The sequence below is a fragment of the Pygocentrus nattereri genome, chromosome 19 (genome assembly GCF_015220715.1).
Source record: "Pygocentrus nattereri isolate fPygNat1 chromosome 19, fPygNat1.pri, whole genome shotgun sequence".
Classification (NCBI taxonomy): Eukaryota; Metazoa; Chordata; class Actinopteri; order Characiformes; family Serrasalmidae; genus Pygocentrus; species Pygocentrus nattereri.
This window is the reverse complement of record NC_051229.1, coordinates 20,280,126-20,295,697: the sequence shown is the minus strand read 5'-3', so window position 1 is coordinate 20,295,697 and position 15,572 is coordinate 20,280,126. Positions and strand designations below refer to the sequence as shown.

General features: G+C 40.1%; 1 protein-coding gene across 3 annotated transcripts in view; it reads right to left on the bottom strand.

The window, feature by feature from the left end:
- Window positions 1–2,152: 2,152 nt before the first annotated feature.
- pard3ab (par-3 family cell polarity regulator alpha, b) overlaps window positions 2,153–15,572 on the bottom strand; it is a 197,267-nt gene continuing 183,847 nt past the window's right edge. For all 3 annotated transcript variants that reach the window (XM_017718490.2, XM_017718492.2, XM_017718491.2), the window contains 2 exons: window positions 8,716–8,843; window positions 2,153–5,840 (listed from right to left, as the gene is read on the bottom strand). In XM_017718490.2, coding sequence (XP_017573979.1) covers window positions 5,447–5,840; window positions 8,716–8,843 — 522 coding nt within the window. In that variant the 3' untranslated portion in view covers window positions 2,153–5,446. The remainder of the gene's footprint in view (window positions 5,841–8,715; window positions 8,844–15,572) is intronic.

The window sequence follows — 15,572 nt, the reverse complement described above, 5'->3', positions numbered from 1 at the left end:
GAGATACACAGTGACAAAGTACTGCAACTACTCTGTTGTGTATGGCAGCCCATTCCCATCAGCTGGAGGAGAAATAACACTGCTGTTTTCAAACATTTTGACTTAGTATTTTGAAATGTTATTTTCTCGAAATATTGACTCGAAGTATCACTAAAAGATGTGTTTTCTTAGAAAACAGACCTAATATTTCAACACTGTTTCTCCATTAACTATTTTAGGCCCATCATGTGTCGGCTGCAATTGTGTTCATTTGCAGTGTTCGTTTTAACTACTGACTCAGTGGCTTTGTCTGTTTTTTTCTTATTTTATTCCTCTTTTGTATTTCCCTTTTCCTCAAGTGGCTTCTTTATGACTTGCCTGCTTAAAAGTCAATATTCACAAGACAAAAAGGCAATATTTAAATAAAAAAGTCATTTGAAGAAATTAAGTCAGTATTTTGAGAAAATAAGTCAAGATAATATATTATTTCAAGATAGTAAGTAAAAATGTTGACATTCTGCTGCTGGAAATCACAGGTGAATTTCTTCTCCATGACCTTGTGTAGTTGTATGAGTGACAATGAGACAACTGCACAAAAATACAAAAAAAAACAAAACAAATGAAGAAGCAGCATTTATTCTGGCTTTAACTTTAATCCCTTTAAGGGGGACATTTCTAGGTTGAATCAGCCATTAAGAGGCTGTTCTTATTGTGAGACGCACACACACACACACACACACACACACACACACACACACACACACACACACACACACACACACACACACACACACACACACACACACACACACACAGAGCCATCTGTGTGAGGACAGGAGGGCATGTTTCACACCATGGGTCACACCGTGAAGTGTCAAAGGAGCACTGCCTGTCTGTCTCTCTATTCCTCTCCTGGCTGGATTATCACTGCCAACAGGAATCACTGCCACAACCTCCTCCTGACATAATATAAAAACACACAGACTCAAACCAACCTCAACAAAACAATAAAACTGATGAATTAAACTGAATATAATATTTCCCTTTTCAGCGAATTGGTAAACATGACCCATTTTGCTTGCTGCCAGCATGTAGAGTTAAGTTTAGGACTGAGTTCTTAAAGTGGTCGGAAATGGAAAAGTAGGTTTTCACACAATGAATACACTTGATTCAAATGTACATCATTTCCACAGAAATCCTACACTGCATCAACAGTTGGTGCCAAAACGTGAGAGATCTGAAAGACAAAGCTGCAGTGATGAATTGTGACCTTGTGTGGAAATGAAACACATCTGAATTGAGTAAATTCAGTACATCACTTTTTGTAGTGTTATAGTGTAGATTTTAATGGCTTGACTAAATGTATGCCTATCATACAGCTCTAGAAAGAGCATTTATAGTGGTGTCTCAAACACGCACACACACACACACCCACGCACACAATGAGATACTCTGCTGTCAGTAACTACACAGCCTGTCTGAAAAGCACACCCTTCCACAACGCACACCTCAACAGGTCGGCTGCATTAGACTTCAGACAAACTGAAGGAAGTAAAATTTGCACCAAAATGTGGCCTACACTGCCTACACTGATAGAGAAGTATCGGTTACTAGCTAGTCCTGATAGTCCTTTTAACTAGCATTCCAAACTGCTTTGCAAAGGTCAAGCACAGTAATGTGTAAAATTCAGAGACCACCCTAAATTTATTAAGCTTTTTTAAGTCATTAATCACAAGTAACTCATTTTTAAGGAATATTTCTGAGTAGAGCAGATATAAGATAATCCGCTTACCTAAGGAAGGAGAAGCTCAAATGGGAAAAAAAAACATGAATTTCCAAAACTGGAGTTCAGAAAAAGTATTAAAAGATATGGAGAAAATGAGACAACTAACAACTGTGCAAGAGCTGGCAGAAGACCAAAGCTGTCACCAGCTTTCATTTTGGAGAGAGAAATTAAAGCTCCACTCTTGCTTTAGATCTGAAAAAATCCACATCTGTTTCTGTCCATAATTCCACTGTGAGAAGACAACAACACTATGAGTCTGAAAGGATGTGCAGAAGCTCTTACTGAGAAAAAAACAGACAAAAAAGAAGAAAATTTCAAACCAAATAAAGAAGCTGCTGGTGTGTTCTCAGAACAATGGACTGACCACCACAGAGTTCAGACCTCAACATTACTGAATGCATTTGGGATTACTTGGAAGGTGAGAAGCAGGAAATAAAACCAACTTCTAAGACTGAACTTTGGAGGTGTGGAAAAATACACACAAATACACACCATATACCAAAAACTGATGTTTAGTTTTTTGAGGGTCCTCTTAAAGGCAGTTTTGACTGCCAATTAACTAAATGAAGGACAGTCTCTGACCTTGCACAGCACTGTAAGTCACACAGTTAAACAAACATCTCGTGTCCCTGAAGTTTCATCTGTAAAGTTTAGATCAGATTGACTTTGAGAAAATGACTCTCGGAATTGACTCCATCAACTCCCATCAGCTGGAACTGGAATTGACCCCAAAACGGATGGAACTGAACAGCCCCAACACACACAGGCACACATACACGCACACACAGACACACACACACAGAGAGGTTATCAGACAGTGTCTTTGTGTCTGAACACTCACACCATGGTGGCCTCTTGTCACAGGACCAGAGAGATGAAAAATTCAGCGTGGATCATCTGGTGCAGTAGGGCACAACATGTATGCAGATGCTCACACACACACACCTGGCAGACAGAAGAGTGCTGGGTCTGAGATCACACACACTGTGTCTGTGTGAGTGAGACGGCGCTGAAAATTTCATGAGAGGCATCAATTAATAAGCTGCTGCTTTGAGAGCGCTGAGCCTTTTCTCTTAAACACCACCCTGACTCTCACTACACTCAGCACACACTTCAAATCCAGCGTTTGAAAGAATCGAACAGTTACTACCGCGCTGACCCTGACAAGGCCTCTTTATACACATGGTGAATAAAACCCTTCAGATGTTTAGCTTAGCAAAAAAAGAACCCAATAAGAAACACTATTTTTCTTCTGTATCACAAAGAGGGTGGAGGGGGTTGCGCTACAGCACTGCACAGTTTAGTGTTTTCCCAGCTCTAATAGTGCTATTCAATAGTTTTGAATATTTTAAACTAATTTCTTTGTCATAACCGTATTTAGTAAGTAATGGTGAGTCATTTAACATGCAAATGGGGGCTTTGTAGTAATGGAAATGGGTTAGCATAATCATAGAAATGGGGGTAGCAAAACCATAGAACTGGGATTATAACTATGGAACTGGGGCTATTGTAAGTATGGAATTGGGTAGGATAACCATGGAAACGGGATAGCATAACTATAAAATCGTGGCTAGCATATTTAATTGAATAATTCAATTAATTAATATTTTTACTCATACTCAAGTAAATTATCCCTAAATTAACAGTACTTTTAATAAAGGATTTTCAGTAGTATTTCCACCCCTGGAAATGGAGTAGCAAAACTATGAATATGGGGGTAGCATACCAATGGAAATGGAGGTAGCTCACAGATCCATATATCAACGATATGCTCTACTTTGATTGGAATTATATTCATCATTCCATTTTATCATCTAGATTGTCAGCTGACCAGCAACTTTCCTCTGACTCACTTTAAAAGTAGGTGGGACAAAAACCGGATACTGAAACATCATATCTGTCCTCTCCCTGGGAAACCATACTGTTGGCGATCATCAACCTTGGGTTAGGGTAGTTAGAAAAAAGCATAGAAGTTCTGACAATGTCTTTTCCATAAAATCTTAAAATGAACTCTAACTTGGAAGCAGTGTGCAGCAGCACATTGCCAACCTGCTAACCTGCTCTAATATTTCTGTAAATGGCACTGATTTCAATGATCAATGTGTTAATGGACAACAGATTCCCGCTCATGGCAATTATACTCCATTGTCTGCTGAAAAAGTTCACCAATTCTGCTGGAAATGGTCGTTAACCACGTTGAGCTTCTCTTTTGCTTGCTTCTGTGAAGAACAGCAGCCGTTCGCCCAAAAACACACTTACAACAAACCAGCTAAGTGCATCAACTTTGTTTTGCCATATTTTTCCTCTTAATGGATACTAACATGTCTTTGTGAATGACGTCTAATATATCTGGTTCAGTTCTGGAAAGGACCATATCAAATGAAGGATAACGAGCTCGGATTCCAGAATCTCTGACCATCTCCTGCTATACTGATTTGCTGGTAGCCCCTCCTATCATTAGTGGGAAAGACACCTTGGTAAAATCCACACTGTTGGCTCTCTTATTTTGCCTTTCTTCTAAATGTGAAGGCTCACGTTCACTGGTGTAATTAAACAGACCTGCTCCACTGAACTGAAGTCTGCCTGGCCATTAGGTGAAAAGATTTGGGACATTTTCAGATTTTGGGAACGCTAAATGGTTGTCGTTCACACACTGTTCCAATCTTTCCACTGCAGTATATTGTTTTTGTCACTAAACTGTGAGTTTTGCAGACCTATAATAAGACCAGGGAAAAAATAAACTGTCCAGTGCTGTGGCCTTCCAGGATGGAGGGTGACACCCCTTCTGTGTGGTGTACATTTACTGTCATTGGCATAAGAGAAATTTAATTTGAATATGCCAACTGCTCTTTTTGGAGTATGATCATTTCATAACACACGGACCTACAGAAATATGGAAAAGTCAGCCTTTCAGGTTTATGTTAGAGTGACAGATGTTAAGAACTAAGTTAAGTTTTGGAGCTGCAAGCTTTCTGTATGAGAGTGACGTAATATATTACAAAAATAGATTTTTGACCTAATGAGTACCTGTAGTGGCCACAGATCATATAAAAATGAGAAACACACAATAGCACATTCTGACGACAGTCACAGTACCACATGGTCAGCGCTAAATGTGATTGACAGTTGCACTTCTACAGAAAAGGCCCAGGAGGTGGGTCTTGTTCTGTCTGATTGTCAGAACACAAGAATGGAGACTGTCCTTCAACAGTCTGGACGAATGAGCTGGACTAAGGCAGGGTAGAACGACCTTACGATCAGAAGGCACTCAGTAGCAGGCAGGGATAGGGGTGTGGGCTTACTGCTATGTACTAGGGTCCAGCTGACCATGTGTAAGTCAGGCAGATGTGCCTTACACTTTAAAAATAAAGGCTACTAAAAGGTTCTTGGTTTGGAAAAACTTAAATTAAAGCCAACTCCTTCACACTCGTACAACTCGTTTAGAAAATGGTTCTCTGAAGAACCGTCCACTGAAAAGTTCTATAGTGAACCAAAAGTAGTTTTTCTATGGCTTCACTCCAAAGAACCCTTTTTGGCACCTTTATTTTTAATAGAGCAGCTGCGTAATAAAAATGACTAATAAGAGGAAACTGTTCCTCGAGTTCTTCCATCTTCTCTCTCTGGCTTCCTCTTTCAGAGAAAAAGATGAAGAGGAGAAAAAGGTTCATCTCTCCTTCGTCCTCACGAGTGGAAAAGTCGTGCTTTCTCTGGTGTGTGTACGCGATGCGTACTGAGTTTGACCAGTTGGGACGGTGAAGGTGGGACGTCCTGTCTGTACGGCCCCTTGGAATCCTGGGATTCATAGTCCTCCCTCAAGGCTTTTCCTCTCACCTCCTGCTCGCGGCGCTTTTGTTCCTGCCGCAGCAGCTCCTGGGCCTCTAATAGGACGCGGGCATTGTAGCCACCACTCACCGGTGAAGTGGGGATTCCGTTTCTCCAGGCAGAACGGGGCGTGGTGCGGGACCCCTGATAGCTGGAGTAGCGTCCACTGTCTTTAGCTGACTGGAAAGCATCTCTTGAAGGATGGGCTTTCTCCCACGGGTCCTCACACAGACTGGGAGTTTTACGAGGGTGGCTGAGTGAGTGAGTGAGTGAGAGAGAGAGAGAGAGAGAGTGAGAGACAGAGAGAAAGAGAAATAGAGAGTATCAAAGGTATAGTTAGAACTTCTAGAACTCTGATCACAGATTCAGATAAGCTGCATAGTAACTGATTATACCACAGTCTTATTCTTAGGGATAAACGGATTCCACTTTTTCTTACTAAGACTGAGTCTGATATACCCAAATACAGACTTATGGCAAATCCAGAGTTCTGATTCAATGTCACTTTAACATCTCCATAGCTCTCTTTGTGGAATTGGTCAGGATTATTCTTCTACGTGTAAGGTGGGCTCACAAGCCAGGGCTGCTCGATTATGGCAAAATTCGTATATAACATTACAGCACAAGACAAAACGAAAGCATCATGGCTAAATGGAATGGGGCACAATAATAGTTTGATTGTGATAATCGTGATTTGGAAGCCATAAACGTAAGTGTAAAAAATCAACTAATCACCAGCCCTGCTTCAGCCTACCAGCAGAGAGTCTGGCACTCTTCACTGCTTCACATGCTCAAAAACCACCTACATTGCTAGAAGGCTGTAACACTGACATGCGAAATAAACATTCACAGAGCGCTGTTTTAAGGCATCATGTTGGGTGTAGTAATTATGAAAATCCCACAGATACATTTTGCTCTACAATGTTTATTTTTCATCACAGTGTCCAGTGCAGTTGTCTTTTGTTGACAAGAAGTGTAAAAACAAAACTTTGTTTCACACCTGAATGATAAAAGTGCTGCATGGAAGTGTTTATATAACGTGTACGTCAGCCAATCAGAATGTAACTGACAGAATCCTGACAGCTGTTGCTTTATGACATTGCTTTTTATTCTTATTTTTAAACCTAGTTTAGTCACGGTCAATTCCACCCGCAGGCCAGGTTTTCCCCATCACGCAATGCCGCTGAGCTGGGAGGGTGAAGGCTAGCACGTGCTTCCTCTGAGACACTGAAAAGACTGATACCTCTTTTTAAACTGCTGCTAATACATCATCTTGGACAGCTCTACACACTTGGAGAATGCTTAAGTCCAATTTTTTCATAGAAATGCCCATGTTGGAGAGCAACGTGGTAAGTAATGAGGCTGTGGCACCGCTGGGGATGACAGGCTTCTAACAGCAGTCACTGGCTTTCATGGTTTTAATTCTTATTTTTACTGTGATGTGCTGATATGCTTTTAAAGGTAGCCACTGGTTTTCACATGTCTATTTCACGTTTGTGGTGCCTAGCAGCAGTCACTGGTTATCATTAGTTAATCTCTATAATTTTATCCAATCACAGTCTCAGTTATTTTTTCTAGTCACTATTGCAAATTCATTGTCACATCTTACTCTTTGTACATATCGCTCCATATTGTTTTGCTATCTGGTGTCAGCCACAGGACGATGGGTTCCACTTTTGAGTCTTGGCTCCTTTCAAAATTTCTTCCTCTTCTTGCCACTGTCACCCTTGGCTTGGGTTCTCTGCAAAGCTGCTTTGTGATGATATATATATATATATATATATATATATATATATATATATATATATATATATATATATATATATATATATATATATATATATATAAACCTTGAACTGAACTGATCAAACTTGTGATCTCTCGACAACAGGGCTAAGACACAAGAGCCCCCTACATATCACTACTTAACAATAAAAGAATCAAAAAGCAATACTGTAAATACATAAGGTAAGAAACAGTATGTGTGAATAAGAAAAGAAATGATGTGTGTGACAAACTAGGCTACTGGATGTTCTGTTTAATAAGATTAGTATTGCTGCTAGTACCAAATCAGCAGAGTGCAGCAGAACACTAGTGCGGGCCGAATGCTGAATCTTCTGTGCTAAATGCATTTCATTACAATTCATAAAGTAACATTTTCAGAATAAATTTCTAATACATCTCTACTGTTATTCTTTATTTATTTCACACTATTCTTCACTGTTACTGGTCATTTAAATGTTTGTTAGTGTATATTAAAGTGTTTAAGATGGTGCCTTTTGGGGGTTCCCGTTAACCTCAGTTCAGGCCTTTATATCTTCTGTTCTTCATTTCAACATTTTTAAAATAAAAAAGTGAGAATAGTCTTTCATCTCATTATAAGATATATCACAAAAATGGATGAAAACCCTCATACTTTGATTTAGGTGGGCTTTTCCCCTTTATATATCCCTATATTACAAAATTCAGATGGAAAAATCTAAATGTACCCTGGATAATAAGAGGTTAAAGCCTAATGAGTGTGTTTGCTACACGCTGTGATGATTTGAAAATGCACTGGTGGTGTTTCTTTTAAAGATTCTTTTTTTTTTAAAGATTCTTCTTTTTTTATTCCAAAAGCATTTCTGTATCCTGGATGAATGTTCTGAATATTCTGTTACATTTCCAACCCTGCAAATCAGTATAACGGATTGTGCGTTCCTTCTGTATTTTAGTTTTTACTAATAGTAAAATAGATTTTTCCTCCACCTCCCTCCAATCCATTTTTGGAAATTTTAATAATAATAATAATGAAGGCTATTCAGTTTTAGGCTTTGTACAATGTGCTGTTGCTGATATGCTGGTGAAGTGTGATTGTTCTGACTTGTTTGAACATGTCAGTAGAACTAAATATTGTGATGACCAGCATGTATTGTGAGAATGTGTTTGAGGGTGTGGTGGTATATTTCTACTATATGAGGTGTACTGTACTGTGTATGTGTATTGTATAGCAATGGGAAAACACGTAGGGCTCCTGGAATTGGGACTGCAGCAGTGCAGAACGAAAATGAGGTGCATTGATTTTCTCTCTGTTCGGCACATACAGTCAACCAACACACACACGCATATACACATACACACACTCTTACCGTGGCAGAGAGCTGTACTGTCTCTGTGCCTGTGCGAAGCTGTCTCTCTCTTCCTGTCTCTGTCTCTGTAGCTGCACCTCCACTGACACAGAGTGACGACCGGACTGAGTGTGTGTTCCTCCGCTGGTCTGAATACACACAAACACACACACACACACATACATACACACACACCAAATTGAAGAGACACATCTTAAAAGCCAGTCACTGGCTACATATAACACACACACAGTGCTGTGTAAAAGTCAGAGACCACCCTTTATTTATTTAATCACAAAACAGATACTAAGTACAGGTTATTCACTTTCAGTAGATATTTCTCAGGACATTAGATATAATAAGGATAAGGAAAGTTAAAGGAAAGTACATGAAAAAATAAGACTTTCTAAAACTAGAGTATAGTTATTACAAGATACAGAGAAAAAAGGGCTCCCATCAGGCATTCAAGGCCTGGTAGACCACCCAAAAACTCTCACGATCAGATAAACAGAATTTAAAGCTTTCATCTTTGAGAGAGAGGAGAAAATCAAGCTTCATTCTTACTTCACATCTGAAAAAATCCACAGGTGTTTCTGATTTCCACTGTGAGAAGACAGCTCAACACTATGAGTCTGAAAGGATGTGTAGCTGTCAAGAAGCCAATACAGAGAAAAGGAAACTTCTAAGACTTGGAAAAGCTGTGGAAAAAAAATGCCTGCAGATTTCTCTGGAAAACTGAAAGCAAGTCTCCTGAAAAGAATGTGGACACTAAATATTCACAATTTTATATCAGATTTATTTGTTGATTTTCTGTTGAATATGCTTCGTTTTTTGACTAGAAATAAATGACAAAGTAGTCTCTGATTTTGGCACAGAACTGTATGTGATGTGTAACGTGACAGAAGTTTTCACACACAGCATATTCGGCATGCACACACATTCTGAACAAAAGCACATGCAAGTTTACTCAAACCGCACATGTACACACACTAACCCACCAACTGAAACACATACAGAAATATCTAACCACTTTCCCCCTGACACACACACACAAACACCCACTCCCACCAACATAGACACAGACAACCACCCACACACAAGCTTAGCTACTCACCAACACACACAGATACCCAACCACCCACCCACGTACCAAACACAGTCAACTGACTCCCGCTGACAAACACAAACACCAACCCACCAATACAGGCAGCCCCACTAATACACACTGACTTACCTACACTCACTGGCCATTTTATTGGAAACACTTTCGTAAGTTCATAGTAATTGACTAAGTCTATTGCTACACAATTTATTTGCCCCTCTACCCCACCCATCTGTGCAAAGGAACCACATGATTCCCCACCTTAGTTGTGCAATTTATTGGTACACAGTAAGAGACTACAGCTCATCTTTTTCCATATGTATACTTGTGAGCTTAGTCATCCTTTAGCCATTTGTTGGCAATAAGTTTTCTGTTGGCTAGATATTTTTCTTTGGCTAGATATCTCTCTGTTCTTTCTTACTATTCTCAGCCCAGCAGTGTTGCTGAGGTGTGTAAAGACCTCAGTCCACCACCTAAGTAATATCTGGTCAGCAGTGGACCTTTGGGGGGTCCCTTTCCACTGATTGATGTGGTAAAGGGGCTGATGAATTGTGGATGAACAGATGAGCTGCAGTCAGTAACTCTAAACCTACAAAGTGCACCAGTGTGGTAGGGTTTTTTGACTAAATGCCCATTGACTGTAGATATAAGGTATGTGTTTCTAATAAACTGACAGTTCAGTGTACACACATACTACTGTGACTTAGCCACTAATACACAAAGATGTACAGAAGTACAGAAGCCAACTACATATCAACATATATGCACCCAATGATACACACAAAGTCCCAACCTTCAGTCCCTCGTGATAAGAGATGCTGGTGTATCAATGTGATTACTTACCCAACACTTTGTAGACCCACTTCTTAGACCAACTTTACCACATAAAACTGCGTATTTATTCAGAATTATTGCATTTTTTCCTAGTTGCCCACAATTTAGTCATGGCCAATTCACTAGCTAGGTCTCCCTAGTAACTCGCTTGTCTCCTCCAAGGCAAGCGAAGCACCACCACATCTTTTCAAACTGCTGCTTACACACCTCGACATGCTTGGAGGAGAGCAGTAACTGCCAATTCTGTTTCATCAACTAACAGATGTCTGCATTGGCTAGCACTGTACTGAGTGATGGGAGGAGAGGGAGGGCTGCCCTACCCACCCAGAGTAATCTGCTCTCTTAAACTACTTGCCAAAAATAGCGGTGGCATCACGGGGAACTGACTTCCCAATCTCCCAATGGTTAGATGGTTGCGCCACTTGGGAGCCCTGCATTTCTAACATTATTCTAGATGAGTAGCATCCTCCTCAACACTACTTTAACTTTATAAACATATCAAACATCACCTGCTAATTTCCAGAGCAACCCCATTTACATATAAGAAAGCAACACCTTAATGAGAGGCTTAATTACCTGCTCATTAAAACCCACATCTGCATTACAGTGCATTAATGAAAGCTAAAGATGTTAATAAAGCTTGTACCAGACAATAGACCTTAGATTTTAACGGTAATTTTTCTTTCATAGAATTCTTTGCTTTTAATGATTGCATGTTTGTTATTGCTTTATCTTATAATGCTTAAATGGATTCCACTTGTACCGCACTTTCAATTGTAATAAAAGCGAATAAAAGTAACTGTTGTTATTACGGAATCTGCTGTGAGAGGCAGACCACAGTCACAGGTGAGCTGGAATGAGAGACATGACAGGTGTTAGATGGATGCTAGATGAACATTAGCTGTAGAGTAAGTGAATGTTAGATGAATGTTATGTGCTGGTATAATGTGGTGTGTCGTGTCAAGATGGTATAATTAACAATATCTGTGATACAGGTCATTAAACATAACACAATAGAGCGCACAGACACACACATTCACACTAAACATAACGGTCTAATTATCAAAACAAAGTACCCAAAGCAATTCCCTCTTTCCCCCCCTCATTCATTAACACACACACACACACACACACACACACACACACACACACACACACACACACACACACACACACACACACACACACACACACACACACACACACTCTAAGGTGTTGGTTGCATATTGAATCCAGTGAATGGCTCATAACACAAAGGACTAATTTTTTATGGTGGCATTTCCACTGGGTACCCTGCACTAGACCTGCTCAGTCAAACAGACGGCTGGTGTTCGAGGCATACTAAATTACTACCCTGTTTGAGTAGTGTGTGTGGTGTGTGAGAAAGAGAGAGAGAGAGAGAGAGAAAGAGAGAAGGTCCACCCATACATTCTACATTGGGGGGAGGGAGTGACACGCAGGCATCTGGGATTGATTGGCACGGTCTACTCGAACCATGTTGCCGTGGAGACAGCCGTGCTGAGAGATGAGTGTGTGAAGAGCTAGGGCATTAAACCAGGCCCATTAACAAAAGCCAAGAGCAAATACACAAGCATGTTATGAATGTAACCACCGTTAAATTTGTAACTCCTGCTGTATTTAAGTCCTTCTACCTGCCAGAGGCAGCATGAGGCACAGTGTGTGAATATGAGCCACGTTACGAGAAATGGGACTCGCCAAGGGTGAAGCTGAGTTAGCCCCAGGTAGCATTAATGAGCTTAAGAGGGGAGACCATGATGATACTGCTGAACCAGAAGAACATGCCAGAGGTTCAACTAGTACCTATACAGGCTGCCAGCAAAACAGTCATCACCACTAGCAAGACAGTGGCAAGACACAAATATTCCCTACTGGATGGACCTGCAGGCTGTAGAGATTACCTCCGCTACCCCTTAGTTCTGACAGAGAAGCCCCATTATTCTTTCCTCCAAGGAAGACCAACAACTGGGCTGCCTGATGAAAGCCAGCAGGGACGTCCATATAACACTGCAAAGGCCAAAGTAGTCACAACAGTGAGTCACAAGCATTAGTGAAGGAGGTCAGCTCAATCCGCAGATTCACAAGATAAGGGTCTAAGACCTTATAAAGGAACAGTGGACTGGGCCACAGTGTAAAGCTGCAGCCACCCAGAGAACACTACCAGCACAGCAGGTTCACTGGAGGCAAATGATAGCAAGAACCCAAACACTCATGGACAGCCAATGCAAATCCCACATGGACACCTATAAGGTGAAAGATACAAAACACTGAAATAAGACAGTAAAAGTGCAATGAATGCTAAAGTAGTCTTCATTTGAATGTTTCAAAAGATATGGGTTGGAGGGGGAAGGGGGATCGAAGGGTGGCCTACCTACCCATAGAGTGAGGCCAAAGTTTACTTTCCTGAACTCCATGCCATGGAAGGCTGTAGCATCACCAGGTGTCGTAGGTTTTAAATTTGATGTTGGAACCTACAGAAAGCCAGTGAAGGGACTACAACAGTGACAAGACTGAGCTTAGAATGAAAGGCTATGCATTTACAATAAAATGCAGGGCCCTGATGGCTTGCACAGGAAAACCAGAAGGGAGCAAGCTGGAGCAGACAAGTCTTAAGATGATAAGAGACTGAACAAACACCTGTTGGCTTCCCTAAAGAGAAAGGGCCAAATCCTTCATGTTTTAGAGGAGAAACTTGCATGATGAGACGAGAATGATACCTAGTCACATGCTTAAAATAAGCAGACACAGTGTCCACATATACCTCGAGCCAGCCCCACAAGATGTGGCTACCAGCAGTAAAAGGTGATATATATATATATATATATATATATATATATATATATATATATATATATATATATATATATATATATATATATATATATATATATATCCATATATATCCAGACAGCAAGCACTAAGGTACCCAAACTAGTAGTATGCCTATTAGCATGGGTACAACTTAGCAGGGTACCCAGCTAGTGAGTGCTCTCACATCCCGTGGAGGTCAGGAAGGGGTCCTGAAACTCTGACTAAGCTGTACACAAGCAATCTGTGAAAGCATGAAGAGAAGAAGGAGAATGTCCTCCTATCAGCGTACTATCAGGGCTACACAATACGTCTTGACCCGTGCTTCGCACTGCCTCTGGCAGTCAATAGAAATGATAAAGAGATAAAGAACTTATCTGCCCAGTGCAACACAAACATTTGTCAACTACAGTGACAGGATGCTCACATTAATCAGTTGGAGTCTAATCACATTAAAATGATAAAAGTTCGCTCAGCTCCACGATAATGTGAATTAAAAGAATAAAAAGAGACATTTTTCAACTTGACAAGCACAAAGTACTCACGGAAGTGGTTTCTCAGAGTTTTATATTAGGGGTCTACAAGATTAAAGACGATGAAATGCTTGACTTGTTTCAGAGAGATGAGGGAAGAATTTCACCGCTGAACCTGATTCAGTCACTCAGTTATCGACACCATCCCCATCAAAAAAACACAGAGACAGCAGAATGAGGGAGAGATCTGAATGTGTGTAAATTACAAATCCAAATGAGCTAATCATCTGCTCCACCTTTGGTAAATATGACATCTGCCTCAATCACCACATGCCTGACACTGATCCACTGATATTTTGTTTTAGTATCTCCAAAAAACACCTTTTTTACTTTGGCTGCATCATTAGAGCACAGCAGCTGACTTTATCAACATTTCATGATGAATGGACCCATAGAAATGATCCAAAATTACTAGGAAAAAAAGTTATCACTTTATTTGGGTTTAGATTATGAGGTTAAAGTTACTGTTAGGATTAAAGCCAGGTTTAGAGTTAAAGAAAATTATGGTCAATTAATAGGTATTTAGTTGAATGCAACTTGAAAATAAATTACCTACTAAGTCCTACAGTGGACTTTCCAAGAAAAGTGTCAGGAGAAAAAAAAAATCCTTCCCCTGTAAAGGTAGCACTTTGGAGATGCTTTTTTGGATGGTGATATTTTAAATAGATTAGACTAGACAGCAATGGATTAGATCTCATTTGACTAAGTTAATCGGGGAGCAAAATCACTTAAACTCATACACTTAACTGATATCTCTTGGATTTTTTTGCAGGCTGTTTATGTGAAATAACAATTTTACAGTGCTGTGAATACAATGCAATTTTATGTTGCTATACTGTGTTAAACCAGAGTGTGCAGCATAGCTGGTATAGCAAAACATATGGTCTCAGATTAGCTGAGGATCTCTCTAGTGAAAACACTGCGGGAGTGAACTTAGTGCATGTTCGCTGTAAGCTTCAGAAAGAAGGCTCAAAGCAAACGTCTGCACACTCATAATTTTCACACCCATGTTCACGCGAATGTTTGGCAGTTCAAATGCAACCGCAACACTGTCGTAATATAGGTTTTCATTTTTAAAAATAGGTCCACACTGCAGGCACTTCTGAAAACGTGCCTCCCTTCTACAGGTTGTGGATAATAATCGTTTATGGTGCCTCTACGGCAGAGGAGTGAATAATGTGCAAAGAAGTGGTAATGCTTTCTTTCACAGTTCCTTAAGTTCTCAGTATTAACTAGGCAAGTATGAACAAACTCCAAAGTACTAGGTAATCATTTTGGGTGATTTGATGTTACATTTTATGTTTAACTAAATTACACAAAAGTGTTCAACTGGTTCTTCACCAAGTAATTCTGTAGTATTAACTCCAAAGTGTTGCGTAATTATTTTGGGTAAAATGATAGGAAGTACCTAACTAACTAACTACCTGACTAACTAAATAAAACTGATATGACTAACAGGTTCTAGCTATTAAGCTGATAGTGACAAGGTGGAAAATCCAAAGATACACTAAACCTCACTGTAAGATCATATGGTCAAGCAGGAAAGTAAATCAGAAGCACATCCAAGCAACAGTTATATAACC